The sequence below is a fragment of the Pungitius pungitius genome, chromosome 8 (assembly GCF_949316345.1).
Source record: "Pungitius pungitius chromosome 8, fPunPun2.1, whole genome shotgun sequence".
NCBI classification, from domain to species: domain Eukaryota; kingdom Metazoa; phylum Chordata; class Actinopteri; order Perciformes; family Gasterosteidae; genus Pungitius; species Pungitius pungitius.
In genome coordinates, this window is record NC_084907.1 from 9,101,169 (window position 1) to 9,124,456 (window position 23,288).

At 41.7% G+C, this 23,288-nt stretch overlaps 1 protein-coding gene across 7 annotated transcripts in view; it reads right to left on the reverse strand.

Moving 5' to 3' along the window:
* Positions 1-23,288, reverse strand: part of cadpsa (Ca2+-dependent activator protein for secretion a) — a 131,533-nt gene that overhangs the window by 78,493 nt on the left and 29,752 nt on the right. For all 7 annotated transcript variants that reach the window (XM_037490298.2, XM_062563812.1, XM_062563811.1 and 4 more), the window contains 2 exons: positions 1,639-1,719; positions 554-790 (listed from right to left, as the gene is read on the reverse strand). In XM_037490298.2, the coding sequence (XP_037346195.2) occupies positions 554-790; positions 1,639-1,719 (318 nt within the window). The remainder of the gene's footprint in view (positions 1-553; positions 791-1,638; positions 1,720-23,288) is intronic.

The following is a 23,288-nucleotide window of genomic DNA, read 5'->3' on the forward strand; positions in this document are numbered from 1 at the left end:
GTAAAGCTTAAGCGATAGTTCTGGAAGGAAGACTCCCCTTTCACGGTGGGTCAATAGGTTTGGCTGGTGTCTTAGCTGTTTACAAACAGCGAAGGGGGCGGGGGAGGGTGGTTTCCACCAGTAACAAACAACCAACCAGAAGTGGCTATGGGTGGGGTGACCAATCATAGCATTGCTGTCAAACTTTTTATGGAGTGATCTTGGCGGGTCCTGTCAGCTGTCATTTCAGGTCGGACCTGACGCAACCCTCCTCCACCCCAGGCACCTCCGGTCTAACAACAGGCAGCATCGGCCACTACAACTTCCTGGGGTCACCACCACCACCACCACCAGTGTCTGGACTCTAGGGGGGAATTCTGGAGGAGCCGTACTGTACCACCTCCCCCGATTATCCTGTTCGAGGATAGAGTCCAAATCGCCAAAGACTATAATTCTGTTTCATTCGTAATAAAGGGGTCTTTTTGCATAACGAGTCTCTCCCGATTGAACTAACAGATGTCCTGTATCCGAAAGAAAACCAACAATGTAAATAAGTTCATCTAAGTCCACCAACCTCCAGGGTGAAGGACAGCACCACGTCAGACTTGGACAGCGTATTCTCGTCCTCCTGGCCCATGTCCATGATGGAGGCGTTGTGACCTCGCTTCAGCTTCTGCAGCTTGAACTCTCCTCCCTTGGACACAGGCATGCTCTCCAGGTTGGCCATCAGCAGGTTAACCGAGGACCGCAGCTCCTCAATGTACATGGCCTCCATCTCTCTGGAGGAAAACCTAGGAAACCTTCCACCGTGCTGATCAAAGCAGGACGGCAGGCGGGAAAGAGTGAATGAGCATGATGCACTGAAGGGCAAAAATATCCTGAAGCAGCTTTAAAATCTGTAATGAGAATTCTCAACTCTGTATTGACCTGAGTTTAAATTTGACATGAAAATGAAACATATTACAATGAAACGAATACCGTCAAACAAAAAATTAATGCATTCTAAGAACATTCTGAAGATCCATCCGAATTGTAAATCTGACTCTTCTTTTTCATATTCATATGTGATGATATCAGTCTGAGTGCAGACATTCCCACTGCTGATGCTATGACTTACATACAACAAATAATTTTGTTGCCAAGAATTGTAATTTAGAGAGGAGTTTACAACTAGAATTGAATGTGAACGCTGAGTGTCATCTTTGATTTCTTCCAGGAACTGTAATATTGCATGGCTGCTCTTGTGTTCACTCAACTGAAAAAGTGGTCAGATACTGCTACCATTTCACCAGGGGGCAGATGTGAGGAAAAATACTTTCTGGTTAACACCTGCTTTTAAGAGGCGTAGAATTTTCACTGCAAAACAGAAGCGCTTCCACAGGCAGTTTCTGTACATGTGGAATACATATTTAGCCGCATCCCCTCCCATCTCTTTATGGCAAACTCCCATTTTCCCCTTGACCCTCCCGTGAATGCATGTGCATGACACAGAAAAGCGCAATTTGCCTTTTCCAGTGCCTTTTCCCCCAAAACACCTCCTGCCCCCAATAAATTACACAAAGAGGCTTGATGTTAAGTGTTTGATATATATTCAATAATCAGTTCTGTTTCATGTATTTTAAATGGGATGAATCCATCCATCAACCCTGTGTCCATTACCCGAGCTATCTGGTCTGCCATCTGCAAACGTCCGTCCAGCTCTCTTCTGATCTGTGCTGCCTGCTCATCAGGGTTGTCCAGCTGAGGAAACACAGACCACAGATAACTTGGCAAGCTGAAAAATACATATAACCAATATTGTAACAATAATGGTAAAATGAATAAATTGAACTTAAGAACAGCATCCTCAATCAATCTACCAGTCTGTTTACAGTTGTTCCCAACTTTTACAGCTTTCCAAGAGAGTTGTTTTTTCACCACAAGCCACACAGTTTGTGGGCTGAGGAAATTATTATTATATTGTTATAAGTCCATTTCTTTACGCAGGACAATCTCTAGTACTGCAGGAAGCGTTCATAATATAGTAACGATGGGACTCGGTTGACTGGAACTGAGCAGTTCGAGGAACTCCTGAATCCAAATACTACGCCCTCTTTGGTAGAAGTGGAGCTCGAGTCTAAGAAAGTATCATCCTCAATTTGCTTGGTGGAAGCCACTGAGGTGGACAAACAACTCAGTGTCAAAGCCCCGGCGATGGATGAGATCCGTCCGGTCATGCTGATGGCAGTGGCTATTGGGGGGCTGTCTTGGATGACACATCTTCAACATTGTGTGGGAGTCTGGAACATGCGGTGCGGTGAGTCTGTTGCGTCACTTCCTGTGGACAGCGTGTTTGATGTCTTTGAACTTTTTCAGAGCTCTAGCGATACCAAGTTGATTCTGTCGTGATATTGTCAGTACAAGCGGCGAATTATCTACGTGAGACGTTGTTAAACGCCTCACCGTCCAGCACTTTGTCGTTTAAACAAATAGTTGCTTAGACGTTGTTTAGCGTTAACGCTACCTCTTTTAGCATTAGCTTAGCGGCTAACCTTGTGATGTCTTCCCTCCCTACCTCCCCTGCTCTTTCTTGCTCGGTGTGTCACATGTTTAGCTATTCCTCTGCCTCCTTTACAGATAATGGTACATGTAAGAAGTGTAGTATATTTGATCGCTTGGAGGCGAGGCTTAGTGAGTTAGAAGCACGGCTCCGCACCATGGAGGCTCAGTCAGTAGCTGCTGTAGCTGCCATCTGCTATAGTCGGTGTGGACCACATAGACGTATCGTTTGCTCCTGCTAACCGTCCCCCGGCAACCCCCGAGCGGCCGGGAGGCTGGGTGACTGTCCGGAGTAAGCACAAGTCTAAGTCGAAGCACACGGTTAACCACCAACCACTTCACGTTTCAAACCGCTTCTCCCCACTCAGCAACACACCTGCTGAGAAGCCAACTCTGGTGATAGGTAGCTCCACTCTGAGGAACGTGAAGTTAGGGAAACCAGGGGCCATAGTTACTTGTATACCCGGGGCCAGAGCGGGCGACATTGAGTCTTATCTTAAACTGCTGGCTAAGGATAAACGTAAATACAGTAAGATTGTAATTCACGTCGGCGGTAATGACTCCCGGTTACGCCACTCGGAAGTCACAAAAGTTAATGTGGAATCGGTGTGTACTAGGGCTGGGACTTTAGCGCGTTAATTATGATTAATTAATTACAATGTGAATTAAGATTAATTAATTACACAAAAAATAACACATTAAACATTTTTTACGCATTTTTACACTTATTTTTTGCACCGCGGAACGTTTCTCACTGGATGAATTTCGGAGGACCGATTATACTGGAGCACCAACTAGCGTTCATGACTTCAGACAACAACAAACCACAGTGAACATGAACGAAGAAGCTGACGAGACCGTGTCGGGTGGCCCCGCGAATGGGAAATCTTATTATAATAAACACACGGATGGAAGCGTCGATAAGAGCATGGTTGTGTGCAAGCTATGCAACAAGGAATTCGCATCGAGCCTCAAGTATCACCTCTACGCAAAACAATTAGCAGCTAGCGTGGACGTTAGCCCGACCCGAGTACAAGGACCCACACCCAACCCACACTACACCAGGTGACTGGTTTAAGGACCAGGGTAACTAAGTCCACGTCCGAAAAAATAACCAATGTTCTGAATGTACTTGAAAGTATTGGTCTACTTACAGAAGGTCTACTTACCTAAAGGCTACCTGAATTTCTGAAAGTACTATATTTCTAAATATGCTATTTCTATACTTCTGCTGGAATTGGTTGAACAAAAATAAAAATCCATGTGAAAAAAATGACTTCTCACAGTTCTCAGGTCAAATATTCATGCAATTAAAATGCGATTAATTTTGATTAATTAATTACAAAGCCTCTAATTAATTAGATTAATATTTTTAATCGAGTCTCGGCCCTAGTGTGTACTTACGCTAAAACAATGTCGGACACTGTAGTTTTCTCTGGCCCCCTCCCAAACTTGATCAGTGACGACATGTATAGCCGCATGTCGTCATTCCGCCGCTGGTTGTCGAGGTGGTGCCCAGTAAATAATGTGGGCTTCGTTGATCAGTGGAAGACGTTTTGGGGAGTGCCTGGTCTGATTAGGAGGGACGGAATCCATCCAACTTTGGATGGAGCTCAACACATTTCTAAGAACCTGACCCAGTTTCTTAATGGACTTAATCCATGACCCAGAGTTCAGACCAGGAAGCAGAGTCGCAGTCTTACACACTTCTCTGCGCTTCCTTCCGAGCAGTCACTCAGCGTAATTAACTCTATAGAAACTGTTTCTGCCCCACGGACACCGTTATATAAGTTAAAGGTAAACAACCGAGGAGTTATATTTAATAACTTAATCCAAGTTAAAAGTAATAATACAACAGTGCAACAAACTAGGAGAATTAATATTTTTGACTTTTGAATATTAGATCTCTGTGCTCTAAAGCTGTTTTAGTAAATGAACTAATATCTGACAACCATGTTGATATTTTCTGTCTTACTGAAACATGGCTATCGAAATGGGGAGTACTTTAGCTTAAATGAAGCGACTCCTCCAAGTCATGTTAATACTTATATCCCCAAGGCACAGGCCGAGGGGGTGGAGTGGCAGCTATTTATGACTCCTGCCTTTTAATAAACCTTAAACCTAAACTGGATTATAACTCATTTGAAAGTCTGACTTTTAGTCTTTCACAACCAACCTGGAAAAAATCCAGCCGGTTCTCTACTGGGTCCCAGCAGCCTTGGTTCTTCATTTCTCTCTTTGCTGGAATCAATTTGTTTCTGTCTGTGTAAACAAACCAACTCATTGTTTTAACCACACGCTTGACTTGGTTCTTGTGTATGGTATTGTGATAGAACACAAATCTTTCCACAGAACCCTCTCCTGTTGGACCATTGTCTGATAACCTTTGAATTTCTACTGCCAGAATCTCCTCCTCCTGCCAAGGGTTTCTACAGTCGATGTTTATCAGATACCACTGTAGCCTCATTTAAAGAAGCCATTCCCTCTGCTCTAAGTTCAGTGTCTTGTCTCAAAATATCAGAAGACTCCTGTGAAAACTTGAGAAAACTGAGAAAAGTCCGTCACAAATCGACCATCTTGTCGACACTGCCACAGGCTCTTTGAGAATGGCACTGGACGGTATTGCTCCCCTCAAAAGAAGAATGGCAACAAGAAGGAAGTTCGGGCCTTGGTATAACTCTCAAACCCGGAACTTAAAGCGAACTGTGCGGAAACTTGAGCGGTTATGGCGTTCCACCAAACTTGGCAAGACAGCGTTAAAACATATAAGAAGGCTCTCCGTAACGCAAGAGCATCTTATTACTCATCATTAATCGAGAAAAATAAAAACAACTCCAGGTTTCTCTTCAGCACTGTAGCCAGACTGACAGAGAGTCACAGTGCTGTCGAGCCGTGTATTCCTGTGGACCTCAGTAGTAACGACTTTATGAACTTCTTCAATAATAAGATTGTGACTATCAAAGAGAAAATTGATGGTCTACTACCCCCAACCGGAGCCGACCCGTCCTCGGATGTAGGAACCTTGGACGCAGCCGTGGGCCCTGATACCTACTTGAATGGTTTCTTTTCCATCAACCTTGATCAACTTACTTCTACAATTTTGAAATCCAACTCTTCCACTTGTCTCCTGGATCCGATTCCAACTAAGCTGCTTAAGGAAGTTTTTCCGTTAATTAGCACATCCCTACTGGATTATATGAATCTGTCTTTGTTGACAGGACATGTACCACAGTCCTTCAAGGTAGCTGTAATTAAACCTCTTCTTAAGAAACCTACTCTAGCTCCAGAGGTGTTGGCTAACTACAGACCCATCTCTAATCTTCCTTTCCTCGCTAAGATCCTTGAGAAATCTGTCACAAATCAATTATGTGACTTTCTACAAAACAATGCTTTGTTCGAGGATTTCCAGTCAGGATTTCGAGTGCATCATAGCACAGAAACGGCACTGGTGAAAATTACAAATGATCTTCTACTTGCATCGGACCAAGGACTTGTCTCTTTTCTTGTCTTGCTGGACCTCAGTGCTGCATTTGACACCATCGATCACCGTATCCTGCTGCAGAGACTGGAACACTTGATTGGCATCAAAGGAACTGCACTCAGCTGGTTTAAATCTTATTCATCGGATAGATCCCAGTTTGTGTTTGTGAACAGTGAATCATCAAGGACCACCAATGTTGGTCACGGAGTCCCACAAGGTTTTGTGCTTGGACCGATTCTATTTACCCTGTACAGGCTTCCTTTGGGCGACGTTATCAGAAAACACCAGAGGTGGGACAAAGTCATTGTTATGCAAGTCACAAGTAAGTCTCAAGTCGTTGCCCTCGAGTCCCGAGTCAAGTCGAGTCAAAGATGAGGCAAGTCCCAAGTCGAGTCAAAAGTCAAAGCCAACAAGTCTCAAGTCGAGTCCAAAGTCTTACCATTTTAGTTTCGAGTCATTTCAAGTCCTCTTATTATAGTGGGGACGGGGAACCCTGGGTGATGGTGCGCTGCCTCACAGACCTAGACTACGTAGGGAAGGGTAATGGTGGATCGACTATGACTGTGTTATAGTACTGTAACGCTCACCCCAATGCTGCAGTGTAAATAAGGAGACGATGACTGGCTTGCAACTCCGGTGCATTTATTTATATAAAACAACTCAACTTCGGTCACTGTTGGCCGTCACCACGCCGAACGAACACTTCCGCATACACGATCCCCCAAAACTCGGGTTGTCTCGCGTAACTACAGCGGGTAACAGAGCATAACGTGAACACATGCAACATCTGCATAACTGATTAACTAATAACATTAACTCAGCTCATTACAGTACTTTAAAACGGACGTTGACATAATGTTGGCGAGGATTTCCATCGGAGTATAAATCCGGGTTCAAAAATCCTGATTTTTGTAACCATGAATAAGCTGTCTCGTTGATACGATAAAATGGACTGCAGTGATTGGATGTCGTGCAGGCAGCGCTCTCTGCATACAGGTGGCGCACATCTTTTTGACAGATGCAGATAAACAGAGCGGCGCGGCCGTGTGAAAATGTTTTCCCCCAGTTTTCATGGGAAGTAGCAAGTCTTCTCGAGTCAAAAGGCTCGAGTCCAAGTGAAGTCACGAGTCATCGATGTTAAAGTCCAAGTCGAGTTGCAAGTCTTTGTACGTTTTGTCGAGTCGAGTCTCAAGTCATCAAATTCATGACTCGAGTCTGACTCGAGTCCAAGTCACATGACTCGAGTCCACACCTCTGGAAAACGCCGCATAAACTTCCATTGTTATGCAGACGATACTCAACTGTATCTATCGATCAAGCCAGAAGACACCAACCAGCTTGTTAGACTTCAGGATTGTCTTGGAGACATCAAAACTTGGATGACCTGCAACTTCCTGATGTTAAACTCGGATAAAACAGAAGTTATCATAGCCCAGAGCGCCTTCGAAGTCAGCTGTCACGTGATACAGTCTCTATGGATGGAATTGCTCTGGTATCCAACAGCACCGTCAGAAATCTTGGAGTTCTCTTCGACCACGATATGTCCTTCAACTCTCATATAAAGAAGACTTCAAGGACTGCCTTTTTCATCTACGTAATATATCGAAAATCAGGAACTTCCTGTCTCAAAGTGATGCAGAAAAACTAGTTCATGCATTTGTTACTTCTAGACTGGATTACTGTAATTCTTTGTTATCAGGCTGCTCTTGTAAATCGCTTAAACCTCTCCAGCTGATTCAGAATGCTGCAGCACGTGTATTAACAAGAACTAAGAAATGGGATCATACTGTATAACTCCTGTATTAACTTCTCTGCACTGGCTTCCTGTTAAATCAAGAATAGAATTTAAGGTACTTCTCCTCACCTACAAGGCACTTGCTGGTGAGGCACCGTCTTATCTTAAAGAGCTTGTTACACCGGATTGCCCTACAAGACATCTGCGCTCCGTAGATGCTGGGATACTTGTGGTTCCAGCTTCCACTTTCAGTCCGGGGGGCAGACTCGGTCAGTTCATTTAAGATAAAGCTTAAAACGTTCCTCTTTGATATTGCTTATAGTTAGAGCTGGCTCAGGTTAGCCTGGACCAGACCTTAGTGAAGCTGCTCTAGGCTTAGACTGCTGGGGAACTTCTTAGGACACACCAAGCCCCTCTCTCACTCTCACTCTCTCCTTCCATAATCATCCATGTTTTATCAATGTACATCACTAATTCAGCTTCTTTCCGGGAGTTCTTTATGCTTTCTCGCCTAGCAGGTCTCCGTGGATCGTAGTTTCGTGCTGACCCTGGTTCTGACTCCTGGCATGGCTCTGCTGACACCTGCTGCTGCCATCATCATTACTTTAAATATGATTCATATTACTGTCATCAAAAACCAACATCTTTCTGCTCTCCCTCCCCACAGAAGCCTCTGTGGATGGTGGTTCTATCTGATGGAGGTTGTCCCTGCAGTGGTCCTGCCGTACACCTGTTCTGCTACTTGCAATTACTTGTATCATTTCTGTTAGAGAAATTGAATGTATTGTACATCTTTTACATTGTTGATTCTGTACACATGACATCCATTGCAGTCTGTCCATCCCGGGAGAGGGATCCCTCCTCTGACGTTCTCCCTAAGGTTTCTTCCCTTTTTTCCCCATTGAAGGGTTTTTTCATATTTTGGGGAGTTTTTCCTGTGCCGATGTGAGGGTTTCGGGACAGAGGATGTTGCATGTGTACAGACTGTAAAGACCTCTGAGGCAAATTTGCGATTTTGGGCTATACTAAATAAAATGAATTGAATTGAATTGAACAGCACACCGAGGTGGTGGTCCTCCAAGCCAAGGGGACCAGAGAGTGTGCGCCAATTACACTACTCAGCCTCCCAGTCTACTGAAAGGTGGTTGAAAGAAGGGCACGGCCGATAGTCGAACCATTGAGAAACAATGTGGATTTTGTCCTGCTCGTGGAACCACGAATCAGCTCTTGACTCTTGCAACATGTGTTTTCTGGACCTGAAGAAGGCATTTGACCAGGTCCCTGTGAAGAAATTAAATAGTAAAAGTATTCCTAATAGCTTTAAACTGCCTTTCACCGTAAACAGCCCGAGACCAGGGCGTGGGTCATTACATGTGTTGCCTAATAGTGCAGGGAGTAGTGAACTCATTGAGATATGCAACAATTGATCTTGCTGTGTGTGTATCGTGTACCGGCACAGATATGTCTCACTATCACTGAATGATTATAAGCACAGTTAAAAAGTGCTTTACAGACGTAAAATGCTAAAATACACCGGGGATTAAGCAATCACTTTAATTAGCAACATCAGTATGAAGGGAGAATTGCAAAGTTTGCTTAGCGCATCAGGTGACCAAGGCAGACAACATGTGCCACTGTCGGGGCACAACAAACACGCACGCGTAGCCAAACCAGTAGGTTCAAAAACCAGTAGGCACGTAAACAACGACGTTTGGCGAGGAATAATCCTTTCTGCGGTACAACAGCGTACGAGTGGCCCTCGTTAAAATACTGAACGCAATGATGCAATATGTCTGGTGTTTCCGTCTGGTCCGCGTCCTTTAAAAACTCCAAACACCGACCACACGTAAAGCAAAACCGGGTTAAGCTGTTCATGTGTTTGCCACAAAACGGGCAAAACATCCCTCGGTCCATGTTCGGGCGGTCGCCATGAACTCCTTTGACGCCATAAACTCCACAACGACAATTCGAAAACACCGCGCTCAACACTTCCATGTCACTTCTGGTATGTGGTACATTCCCTTACCGTGAGGAATCTGTCATTTTGTAAATTTGTTTCAGTGTTGTGTTTTGCGTCTTGTTAATTTGTTTTCTAAAATGTAGATTTGTTTTCTAAAATGTAAATGTGCTTTCTAAAATCTTAATTTGTTTTCTAAAATGTTAATTTGTTTTCTAAAATGTAAATGTGTTTTCTAAAAAGTTAATTTGTTTTCTAAAATGTTAATTTGTTTTCTAAAATGTTAATTTGTTTTCCAAAATGTTAATTTTTTCTCGAGTTTTGTAAAAGTGTTTTATTCTTTGTAATGTTGCTTTGCACTTCAGGGCCACCGTACAAACAGCCTCCATTATTTTCAGACTATATGATGAATAAAATGTCAAATGTATTTTACAGCTAAATATTTAGTTTGGGATCAGCTAATGACATACATTGCAATCTGCTGCATCAAGAGACCTCCATCAATCCATTCATGGTAATATTACACTGAGACCACTGCTCCATTAGTGCATTACGTAACAAATATACTTTTTTAACCCCAACCCTTTCCCAAACTTAACCAAGAAGACTATTTAGCACCAGATCGCAACAGAAGTATTTAGGGTGACCTTAGAACAAGTGTATAACTCCCTCTTTTATTGAACTTCATTGAAAGGCTCCAATAAAAGAGAAGGTATCGAGGTAACAGGGTAGACAGGCGGCATGTATCATGCTGAGAGGATGAGGAGCAGGGTGAAGGAGTTGTTATTCATCGGCCGAGGAGGCCAGGTGCAAAGGCTTCACTGAGGGACTGAAGGAGGGACAATTACCACCTAAGGACAGGAACCAAAGGCTGACTCAATGGTGACAAAGAACAGGAATAGTAAGCACCGTTCAAACAATATCACTGCATGCAAATCATTGCTAGTTTAGTGTTCATGTTGTCCTGCTGTCACGTCTTACTATGAATTCAGCAGCAGGCCGTCGGGGCATGTACAACGATCCTTAGTGCATTAAGTTAGACAGTGCAGCAGGATTTAGGAGTTGGAGTTTAGAGTTTGAATGCTGTGTTGGACATTGTTTAGAGATTCATAGTGAATCTATTCTGGCCAGGTTTGGTGATGTGAAGTATTTAAAAATATCTATCAAAATAAATATTTTTGGTTGAACTATTAATCGGATTTTGGGCTAGGTGAAAATTTCTGCTGTAGAATTATGATTCTAAAGGAGCAAATATCTCTGTGGTTTAAATTAGTAGTTTGATAGCGTGTACTAAATAATATGCTGAAATAATTATAAATTATACCCTTGATCCCTATCTTTATGTATGTATAGTGTGTGTTGTGTGTGGGGGGGTTAGGGTGAGGGTTAAATTTTGTGACTGTCTGAAAAGAAGGAGAAGCAGGAGTTCCTCAGTTGAAGTTCCAGATCAACTCACTAACCCAAACACTCCTTTTTCCGATCAGCAACTCGGACACACGGTAATGAACTGTGCTTGTTCCTCTCTATTGTAATCTTCCCACCACTCAAAGCTCTTTAACACTAGAATGTTTCACCCATTCACACACTGATGCCAGGAGATACCCTACAAATGTGGTAGTTGCCCATAAGGAACTAACATTCACACTATTACCACACCGTGGTCACAGTTATAGGCAAAATGTGGGGTTAAGTGACTTGCCCAATGACATTTCGACACGGGACAGTGCAACGAAGCAGCAACCCTCTGATTGGGACACCGTGTCCTCAATTTGCCCAGTCGCCCATGAGGACAGATTTTCCTTCAGTATGAAATTGAGTGGGGTCAGACACCAGTAGATCTGTGTTTAGAGTTGCAATGTTACATTTAGTTTTCATTAATACATTTTATCCATTGGTTTAGGTGTTGAATGATAAGAGAATGAAAGAAAACAACCTGGAAGTGGGAGACAGCTGCCATGCTAAAGTCTGATGTTTTGTTGCAACCCTCTTGCCACCCTCTTGCCAACGCTCTTGATGTTTACCTTTTCATATGAGCTTTGTATCAACTCAGAAACTCACAATATCAGAAATTCAGATATCATGTTATAAGGGTTCCGGGAATTAAACATTTGCTTTTAGGATGTTGCGCTCTCCACTCACCCTCAACTATGGGTTGAAGCAATAAATCAAGACAGAAGAGTGGTTTCTTATGGACTTCTGCTGGTCGGTAAAGAGAATGCAAGTCATAACATGCGAAGCATACAATACAATGGAAACGTAATCATCAAGAATATTTGGAGATCTTCAATATTAAATCAAGAACCAGGACTCCTTCCTCATCCTTCCTTCCACATCCCTGCCCCCCTCTCCAAAATTCTCTTCTTCATTGGTATCTCCTCTGGGGGGATTAACAAGCCCGACACCCCTGATAACGATCACAGAAAAGCAATCACTTGCCGTTCATTCAGATAAAGGGGAGGGGTATGAGCGGAGGCCTCTGTGTACAGTTGCCATGGCGACCACATACAAGAGTATAAAGGGCACTGGGGAGTGTTTACATGTATTTGTGTGTCTGTGCAATGCTCATGTTTACAACCATGTCAATTTGAGGGACATGTTAATCACTTGTACATTGTAATTCATATCCCTCTCACAAACACTATTGAAACATACTTCAAAGTAAACCAGGATAGGAGCCGCTCTTTCATGACGCACAGTTGAGGGAGATCATTTGCACAGACAGAAAAAAACTCCACTTACAAAGTGGAATAAAATGCAGTGGAAGATGTTTGCAATTGCATCTTCTGTCACTCAGAAAAATGGGAAATGCTGTGGGAAAATTGAAGACAAATGGGCAAAGAAATGCAACTGCATCTTGGCTCTAAATCGGATTAAACATAAGTTCACTAAGTCCTGTTTCCTCATTAGATCTGCACAGCATCTGTAAACACAGTGGATGCCCCTTTATTAGAAAAAAGCAATTTCAGCTGTCTAGATTAAAACTGCCTCTAGACTTACACATCCACCTGGTTAAATTAAGGCATTTTTAAATACTTTGTAGTATCATAAAGGAAGGATGACAATGCTTCTAGACAGGGTGAAATAAGTATTGAACGCATCACCATTTTTTCTCAGTAAATATATTTCCAAAGGAGCTATTGACATGAAACTTTCACGAGATATTGGTAAAAACCCAAGTAATACATACATGAGTGCAACAGGATGATAGTCGTTCAGGTCACAGTGTTTTTCTTTGGTAGGGACACAATGGTGGTGTTCTTAAAGCAGGTGGACACATGAGCTAGTGCTAAGTCGTAAATATCAGCAAGCACATCAGTCAGCTCTAATGAGCAGACCCTGAGGGCACGTCCGTAGATGTTGTATGATCCCGATGCCTTCCGTGGGTTTGTTCTCCGCGAGAACCATACGCACTTCTGCTGTTGTTACAATGAGTCCAGTCTACGCTCCGGTGTCAAAAGCCCTTCCTGTGGCTGTATTGTCTCTTATCTCCTCTGATGGATCTCCTCAGCAGTGTTGTGCCTGAACGCGTTCATTGAACGATAGTTCATGAACCCGTTCATATTTTGGGCGAATGTGAACTGAACGTACTGTAATAATGCCCGATGAACGTTACTGTGAACTCGTTCATTCTGGTGTCTGTGAACGGTGCGTTCTTTCAGGTTAACGTTGTTCAAATAGGATGCCAGATTTCTATAGAAAACACACCGTAAACGCGCCTTAACAAGTAGCGGAAAAAACACCCAATCTGGCAACACCAGCCACCAGTGTCGCACCGCGCATGCGTCATCAAAAAAAAAGAAATGCATAGAGGCGACAGCTGCGTGCAGCAAAGAGGCGGCATATAATAATTTAAATGAGTTTTATGAAGTTACTGACAAGGTCGGTGAGGATGGGAGGAATCTGACATTTCTTTGCAAACATTTGCACCTTAATGATAACTGTCGTGTTTTTATTCCTTATTTAAAAACGTATTAAAAAAGCGCACTCAGTGTTCCACCTGCTTGCACGCATTGACTGGGTGGGCGGGGCTACCAGCTCTCACATGCAACAGGCAGCCCTCACTCACAGAATCATCTCAGGGAGACATGTCCTCATGTGCAGGAACTGCTGCTGACCGTCCTCGGCGTGTTGATGAAAAATATTCCAGAAGTGACTAAATACTTCGGGTACGAAGTATTTATTATTTTACGCATTTTTTTGGTCTCAAATGCTGTCCCCTCAATGCTAATGTAAACCCTGGTTGGATAAGGATTCAAAATTGGATATGAAGATGAAACCTGATGCATAGCTTCAGTGTTAAAACTGATACAATAATTGCTGTCTGTGGTTCTATATGGGCTGTGGCAATAATTTTGAAAAATAATAGCTTGCAGCAACATATGGAAAAAAAGAACTGAACTGTGAATTTAGTTCAAATATTTTGTTTGAACTATGAACTGAACTAGTTCATTTTAAAATTTGTGAACTGAACTTTGAACTAGTTCATGTAGAAAGTGAACTTTCCCAACACTGCTCCTCAGGTCATATCTGGCCTTCTTGTAGTCCTCAGCATTGCTTGTGTCACAAATTTGACTACACCTTAGTTTGTTTTTTACACAAACTGCATGTTTACTAACACTCCTGTTATTTCAGGGGGTATTGCACAAAAGTAGAATAAAGAAATCGGGCCTAAGTGATAAAGCTCCGCCTGACTTAGTGTGACCTGCTCGTTGCGGGTTAATCGGTTGCACATTTGCCGAGTCGCGCTGAGAAGGAGGCGCTAAGTCGATCCAGGACCACATATCTCGGATAAGTGCACGTTCACGGCATTCTTAAGTAGACCACGATATCGATCACAGATTTAAAAAAAAAACATTGAGTGATGAGCGGGAGAACGAATATAAATATAACGAACGGATATAAATAAATAATCCTGGTCTGACGGGACGTGTTAGCAGCAGTAGTTGACTACACTCGCTGCTCTGCACTAAAATCATCTATCCCTTTTATCTTTATTTTATTATTTTTGCTATTACACTTTAATTTGTAAAGGTCTTTCTTCAATTAAAAACAACTAGATTGAGAATCCCGCACCCTAGCCAGCTGTTAAAAAAGTAACGTAGTAACATTTTTAATGAGCTACTTTTTACTTTTACTTGAGTAAATTTTTAGACTGGCAACTTTACTTGTACTTCAGTAAAATTTTACTTAAGTAACAGTACTTTTACTTCAGTACAACATTTTGTTACTCTTTCCACCTCTGAAGACAGGACAAGGCAGGAAGTGAATTTACCCAAGGGACACGAGAGACATGAAACTACAAAATAAAACAAGACATGGACCCAAACCATGACAAAGGGTAATTTTGTTCACTTACGGCAAACAGAAAGTAAACAACAATTACCCGGGAAACGAAACCGCCGCTAGCTGCAGTCAGTTACCTTTGATCGCAGAGTCCGAGACAGTAGTTGAAGATGGAGATAGCTTTTTGCATTGGAAGGTAAACAAGCAGAGGAATTCCTCCACGTGTCAAATTGAACGGGGATGAGTGGAAAACAGACCATTTTACAAGCTGGCTGCTAGGCTACCTCTATGTCAACATGTACCCAGCGCTGCACACCGTCTGAGAAGTACCACCACTGTTGCCCTTCCAGACAGTTGTTGTCATAAGGAGTGAGACTGGTATGTAATACTATTGATTGATTTACCATTCATGTTTTTTAAATTGTGATATCTCACAAGTCTTTCTGGTTTCTGTTTCTACCAGGCCGCGACCTCTGGATTTTGGCCAGAATCAAAGGTTGCTACCCAGTATGAGTTTAATAAGTAAAATTTGTTTAAATTGTAATTTGACACTTTTAACAGTGGGATTTCTAGTTCACTGTGACATTTTGGTCTGTCTTATTTAAATAATATATTCTAACATAATATATTCTATTATGAGAATAATCATATATTATGTTATTATGCGGGCCGACCCGTTTCTTTTGTAGTATCGGGTTTGGGCCGATGCGGGTCTAGTTTTTTTTAATTATGGCCCGATGACTGCAGTGTTGTACGCCAAATTCGGGCCAGTGAATTTTACGAGTCTCAGACCAGTCAGCAAACGGATCTGGGCCAGGTCATTTTGGCTACCTGGGCAGTGTTTCCCCATCATTATAACACCGATGCGCCCCTGCCCCATGAAGTAGTAAACCTATAGAGGAGACACTGCAGTCTAATCAATGGGAGCAGCATGTGTTTACGTCTTCCGACTCATGTCATTTAACCGTCACTGGAAAATGGGTTCTGTTTCATTTGTTTAAGTCAAGAGTTTGTCCTTAATGGACATTTTTTCCCCTTACAATAAGTAGTTTGGAAACCAGTACTTTTATACTTTGACTGAAGTAAAAAGCTTGAGTTGATACTTCTACAAAAGTATTTTTAAACCCTGGTATCTATACTTCTATTTGAATAATGAATGTGAATACTTTTGACACCTCTGGTAACAAACGGCAGTACATGGTTAAAGAATAGTTATTTATTATTTTTCTAGTGCATATTGCACTGAAACATTCCTAATATGTATCAAATTCAACCATATCCTCCACCATCTCTGTCTGCCCTGGTAAGATTGAAAGGCATCAGGGGATGGACCCAAATGCAGGGGGGGCTATTAATAATAAAAAATCACTAACCAACACAGCTGATCGCAGAAAGTACAGGAAGTCAAACAACCACACAAGAGGTAAGAAAATGAAATGGAAAACCAACTAAACCAAGTGTTTCTGAGAAGGGAAGTCACTCTAGAAGTCATTTGAGGAAACTCACCGTTTAATTGATCATTGAATTGTCGGTTATTTCTAAATCGATCATGGGTGGAGTGTATCAGCACTCAACATGCTTTCTGGTTTCGTGGTGGAGTCTGGCTACTGACTCGGCCACGTATGACTGAAAAACCTTCTGATAAAAGGAGAAAACACCCACTCTGTTTTCCCCTCACTCCATATCCGCTGTTTTGGCCCGCAATTAAATTTGTCTCCGGGCTACAGCCATCATTATGGCCAAAAGCCCATTCATCAAAAGAGATGTGGCTCACTTTTTGACCCCGCTGCTCCTTATATAATGTGTGCAGTTTGTTAGACAACAATCTTCTCATCTGCTGCTTCAGAGCATTCACTGTCCTATTCGAAGTAACGCTTCAACCAACAGGGTGCTAATGATGTTGTTCCTGTCAGTCACAACTTTTTAAAATACAACAAATAGCAATTAAAAAACATGCATCCCAGAGTTATAAACTTTTTTAATATCAGAATTAGACAGTGCTGGATGTGTGTTGGTGCTGATACTGGTATTTTCTTTGAAGCGTTTCCAGTGAGCAGCTGCCTTTACAAAGAAAACAACAAAACACTGTGATCTGCAATGAATTCCCAATAAAAGCCAAATCCAATAAATGAACGCCTGCATTCTATGTAACTTTAAGATCTTTAAGATACTTTAAGATATTTCTTCCTTTGTTTCACAGCCAGGGTATGTACAAAGCGTGCTACTTCTTCCTGTGCAGAGCATTCATGACATTCAATTGGCCACTGTTCCAGTTAATCACCCATTCCTCTCCATAAGATCGCATATTCCCTTCTCACTCATATCTCCCAAACATGCTGTCATATATACAAATATGCTGTATTTCAGAAAGGCACAGAATGTTTCTGACAACATAGACAAAAGACAAAAAAAAAGAAGCAGTCATATTCAATCATTTTGTAGCAGTCTGGACCTGGCACCTGGAATACACTGACCATCAATGTTGTTCTGCTGATAGGGAGTCCAAAAAAGGAAACGAGTAGAGGTAAGCCGAGGGCCTGTTGTTCTGCTACAGTGGTGGCAGAAACGGGGGAGGGGCAATGTCTGAGCATCATAGCAGAGCTACCGGCGACATCAGATGACAGCATTAGGACGAATCCCATTCCAGCTGCAGATGTCTGTGGCTAACCCTGCATCAGGGTTCTCTATTAGGTGGACATAAGCTTGTCTGGCGATGGATGTTTCAACATCTCACTAATCTCACTAATTGGAGGGATTTAAAAACAAAAGCTTTTAATGAGGATTACATAGTTACCTCATTTGATATTGCTCTGGATTTGAAACATGTTCAAATTACGTGCATTTTCTCTAGCCACATAAAAGAATATGTTTGTGCGGACACTTCAACTGATCATATCACCTTTTTTTGTAACATGTTTCGGTACTTATATACTGTGCAAAAAATTTTCTTTGTTTTCAATATCGTTGCCATGTCCACTTCTAATAACCATATGCTTTGTGTGACATTAGCCATTTTACTGTGGCTGGGTACTGTTGGGTTTAATTGGCAGTTATTAGCCGTAGAGTGCAGCGCCTGCACCATGAAGCCAATATTTACTGCCCACACTGATAGCTGGAAACTGCTCATTTAGTGGAAATGTCTTTGTTTGCTGTAATAGCCTGGGCCTCCCATCTTGTCTGCCTCCTTCTAATCACCACCACCACCCCTGTTTAAACAGTTCAACTCTAATCCCCCTTTTATTTTACACTCCTCTAAGACCCAAATCCTAATTTTCCACACTTCCTCTCGTTCTTCTATTCTGCAAGAGTTCCATTACGCATTTGTTCCAAAGGATTAGAACGCAGCATTTGACCTTACTATTGTGTCCACACCTGTTGATCTTGCTACATTTCAATTATTACCTACTAACTAACTAAAACAATAACTGTACTTCTTTGTCCTCTCATTTCGGAATACGGACAGATCAAATGCTACAGTGACTCACTTTGGACTCTCCAGGTATTGATTTGATTGGTTTACATTATTGGTCAAAGAAACGTAAATGTTATCTATTTTTCTGCAGTTGGACAGTAAAAGATGCCCTGATTTTTTGGAGCAACCAAAACTGCCTCAATTACAAAAGCGCAAGAGAAATCTTTGAGCACACAAACAGATGTTTGAACAAGCTGGGGGAGCTGATGTTGTAACTTGTTACTTAGTTACATCTGGGACGTCAGCATTGAGCCCTGTGAGAAGAGATAAGTGATAACAGGGTTGAGGTCTTGGGACTACCTGTTGCTGTATCTTTTGACAGTTAAAGCCCAATGGCCCGCAGCAAACTAGAGCCAGAGGCACCACGTTAGGCATTACCTGCTCCGTTGAGTTGTATTGCAATGTGCAATACACATAGCTTTTCCACCATTGAATGTGTGACTAACCGGACATTGTCACACACTTCCTTCCTTACAAATTAGAAATAAAATCCAAATAACAGCATTCCTCCTTTCATTCATTCCAAGTTCAGGTAAATCCCAACACTACTCAGGTGTTGGATGGATGGAGAGAATGTATCAATTAATGGAAATAGCATAAATTAAGGATAAACTCATTTGGGATAGAAGAGTAACAGCTACGCCATTCTCAACAAGATTGTCTATTATTCCTTCCTCCGTGTCTCCATTCAGAGCTGTATTCGAAAAACATTTCTCTACTTACAGCTCATTAATTCAGGGTGGTTACTCCAGAAATGGCAATTGTCCCTGACGCGAGCAGATTAGAAAAAAGCTTCCAATTTGCCCTTCAGTCTGTCATGGAAAGAGCTTTTTAGAATTCATGAGAAAGCATATGGGCTGACGAGAAAATGACACCTGAAAATTTCAGTAAAATTGCTGTTACCTGTAATGGTAAAATATGTTATAACATAGTCTTATGACGTATAACGTATAATTGTCTGTATTGAAGTAAAAGCAGAGTGATTCAAAAGTTTCCTTTTGCAGCTGTATACGAAGAAAGGAGGGCGAGTCAAACATGTTTTCACAAAAAATCTTGAACAAAGAAACTCTGTTACCCCAATTTAACCGTGGTTCATTTCTCACCTGGTTTGTAAGTTTTCATATCTGCTACCTCCCAGGTAGTTTAGTGATTAGGGTTTGGCGCCACTGCTGGCCACCTCTACAGTACAAATAAAGGGTGTTACTATGCAATTAGATTGTATGCTATTAGACCTATTGGGCACCCTGCTATAAACTATACTTTTGTGTTTGTAAACTGTAAATGTTGTTCACCGAGTCCCACAAGGTTTTGTGCTTGGACTGATTTAATCTACCCTGCATATGCTTTCATTAGACCAGGGGTGTCAATCTCATTACAGGTTTGGGCCAGATACTGCCCACTTTGAGCGAACGCAGGCGGCTGACGGGGGCTGCGAGTTTGACATATGTGCTTTAGGCAATTTTGTCAAAACACACTGAATATGACTAAATTATTATGGAGCTGATACTCAATTGTAGCTATCAATCAAGCCAGACAACACCAGCTTGTTAGAATTCAATGATGTCTTTAGGAGCCCCCCAACACTGCCCCGTGCCGTCCAATCACGACACTCAATAACAGTTTGTCTGCTGTGGAGACCAAGTTTCTGGGTTCCAAAATGTCCCGGGACCCGCCGACATCGAAACCTTCAGCAAGAAGCAGAGGTTTTACTCTCTGAGCCTGCTCAAGAAGTTTAACCTTCCTCAGAAGCTGCTGGTCCTGTTCGACTCCACCATCATTTAGTCTGGTTTGGATCGGCCCCTAAACAGAACAGGAGCAGACTACCAATGATCATCAGTTCGGCAAAGAGAATCAATGGCTTCAGCCTATGGGGCTGAAAAAAGCAGGACAATATTCACATGTCACTTTTTCAAACATTTAGAGACAAAAAACTTTTCCAAGTACAATGTTTGGCAGTAACACAAAGTTGTTAAATAATAAATGTTAAATGTAAATGCTAAATCTAAACATTAAATTTAACATTTATTATTTAACAACTTTGTGTATTGCCAAACATTGTACTTGGACAAGTTGTTGCATGTATTTACATAATTTTGTCTCTAAATGTTTGAAAAAGTGACATGTGAATATTGTCCTGTTTTTTCTATTCATATGATAACGCTAAATGTACGAAAACTGCGCAGGATTTTAGAACGTGCAACATTTTACAAACGGCGCCCCATATCAGCCTGCCCTCCATCCTGGAACTGTCAGGAAATGGGCTGAAAAAAATCACTGTAGAACAAACCCCGGACACACCTGTTGAGACTCATCCCCTCTGTTAGGAGCTACAGGGCACTGTACGCTATAAGAATATTCTGGTTCTGATTATATTTCCTTGGTCCATAAAAACGAAAAAGTTATTTTATTTATGTTTTTTTGTATCTAAATTATATATGTAATGATATGATATGTGTACTTGTAACTAAATCCAAATAGTATGTATGGATAGTAACAGCCAACACTAAAACAGAAGCTGCCATTCAAGGATTAAGAGTGTTTGTAATCTTACAATAAAAGCATCAATCAGTCCTTTAGTTTTCCTGCCAGATTTCATGTGTTTCTTTCCTCCCACAAGCTTTTCAGTTTGAGCCTACGAACATCTCAACATCTCAACATTGTTGTGTGTAATATTAGTTATTCTATATTTGTTGCCGATGGTATTTTTACCACAAAATGTGTTGTTTTTTAAGCGATAATCTTATTGATAAAATATGATTCTCTCTATGAACAAGATTAGTTTTAAAAACAAAATTACAATTGAGTATTTTCTAATTTCAATTATTTTCTTGGTGGTGGAAATAATAGTTTGGGGCATTTATACCAGCTCTTAAAAGAATCATCAGGGTGTCTCTAAAAGTGATATTTTTGCTGCGTAATTCAAAATCCTAACACAAATTGAACGGTCGATATTATAATGAATTGAAAATCCAAATGGGTCTCTTAGTTGTCGGTTTGTTTGTCATTTTTGGTTTTCAGTGTGATTGTGACGCTCTCTTTTGATGTTCCTGTGATCTTGATTCTATTCATTTTGTTGTATAGACATTATTTTGTTTGGAACATGGTTTTGGGTTTGAGTCTTTGTGTGACCCTGACCCCGTGTAAAGTTCCGGTTAAGTCAGTGCACAGGGTTGGAATCCAGGAGTTGGAAACCAGCTTAGAGTTAAAATTGAATGTCACAGAGTCAATTTAATTCACTACCCACTGCTGTTGCGAATCGCTTGAGTATTGTTAAATTTCAAATATATAAGAGTTAAAATGAACACTTTAAAAGGTGTTACATTGCCACTGTGGAGTGTGGACCCCATGGGACACTTTAAAAGTGTTCAAATTAACTCCAATAGTGTTATTTATTTGAGTCTGTCCATTTTGCTGTGTAGTTTGGGATTCAAGCATTAAAAGGCAAGATAAAAGGATAAGACGCACAGACAAATTATTATCACATCAATCTACCTTTACAGGCCCTTTGCCCTCTACATTTATAGGTAACTAATTTTCTTTTCATGTAACACCTAATGGATCAACAATGTATAGCAGACTGCCTTATTGTTCCTCTTCTGTGGTCAGACTATTCTGCATATGAGCAAATAATCATTAGCGACAATAGAGATAGGTATTTCTCAAAGGCAAGGTTGGAAGTAACATGATGTAAAACCTCATGTGGAGGAAGTGTAGACAGTTTGCATATTACAGACCTGTGTCTTTTGTCATGGACAGTTTACCTTAACCAAGTAATAAGCCACATGTGTCAAACTCAAGGCCCGCGGGCCACATCCATGAATGATTTATCTTTGGCCCGCATGATCAATCTAATAGAACTGGCCCGCCAGTATATCGCACACATCACCATAATACTACAAATCCCACAATGCACTCTCCGTGTGTCGTTGCAAATTGAGTCTGTATTACATACCACTTGTGTCAACTTTCAACTATCCCTCTCCCCAATAAATGGCTAAACGAAAGGTGGAAAAGACAGGTGGGAGGCAGGTCCATGTACTCTTGGATAGTCCCTTTTACCGTAAAAACCTTAAAACGAAAACACTTGTTTCCCGTTTTTCGTTTTAGATCCAAAATGGGAAAACGGAAGTGGGTGGCCGTTTTCTCCTTTTTCTTTTTAAATCAATAACAAGATAACGGAAGTGGGCAGTCGTTTTCTCGTTCTTCTTTTAGAACCAAAAAACGAGACCAACTGACAACTTTTTACTCCGTTAATTCTTTTTGTGGTTTTACGCATAAAATGAAAATACGAAGCGTATTTTCAGAAGAATCGACGCAACCGTATGCAATGACAGCATTTACCAGGGTAACATGAGGAGAAAAGTTAATTAACGGATATAAATAAATAATCCTGGTCTGACGGGATGTGTTAGCAGCAGTAGTTGACTACACTCGCTGCTCTTGGCTCTGATATTTATTGTCCACGCATTGTGTTGCTTCAGTCAGCAGAGCAGAGACAGTTTAAGGTGATCGCAGAGTTAACGTGTTCGTATCTCCACCAGTATGTGGCAGAATATGTGTATTCAAACCATAGATTTAATTATATTGAACTGTCCATGTTACTTGTCTAGGTTACATATGTCAAGCTCGCGGCCCGCCGCCGGTGTCCGGCTGCCCGTCCAGTGCGGCCCGTATGTATGTCTCGCCGTCAGCGAACCGTCGGTCAGACGGCCAGCACCCCCCCGCTCTCCCGTCAGCCGTTCGCGCCAATCATCAGTGGCCCGCGTTCGGTCGAAGTCGGCAGTATCTGGCCCGAACCTGAAATGAGTTTGACACCCTTGTTCTAAGAAGAAAGTTGATCAAA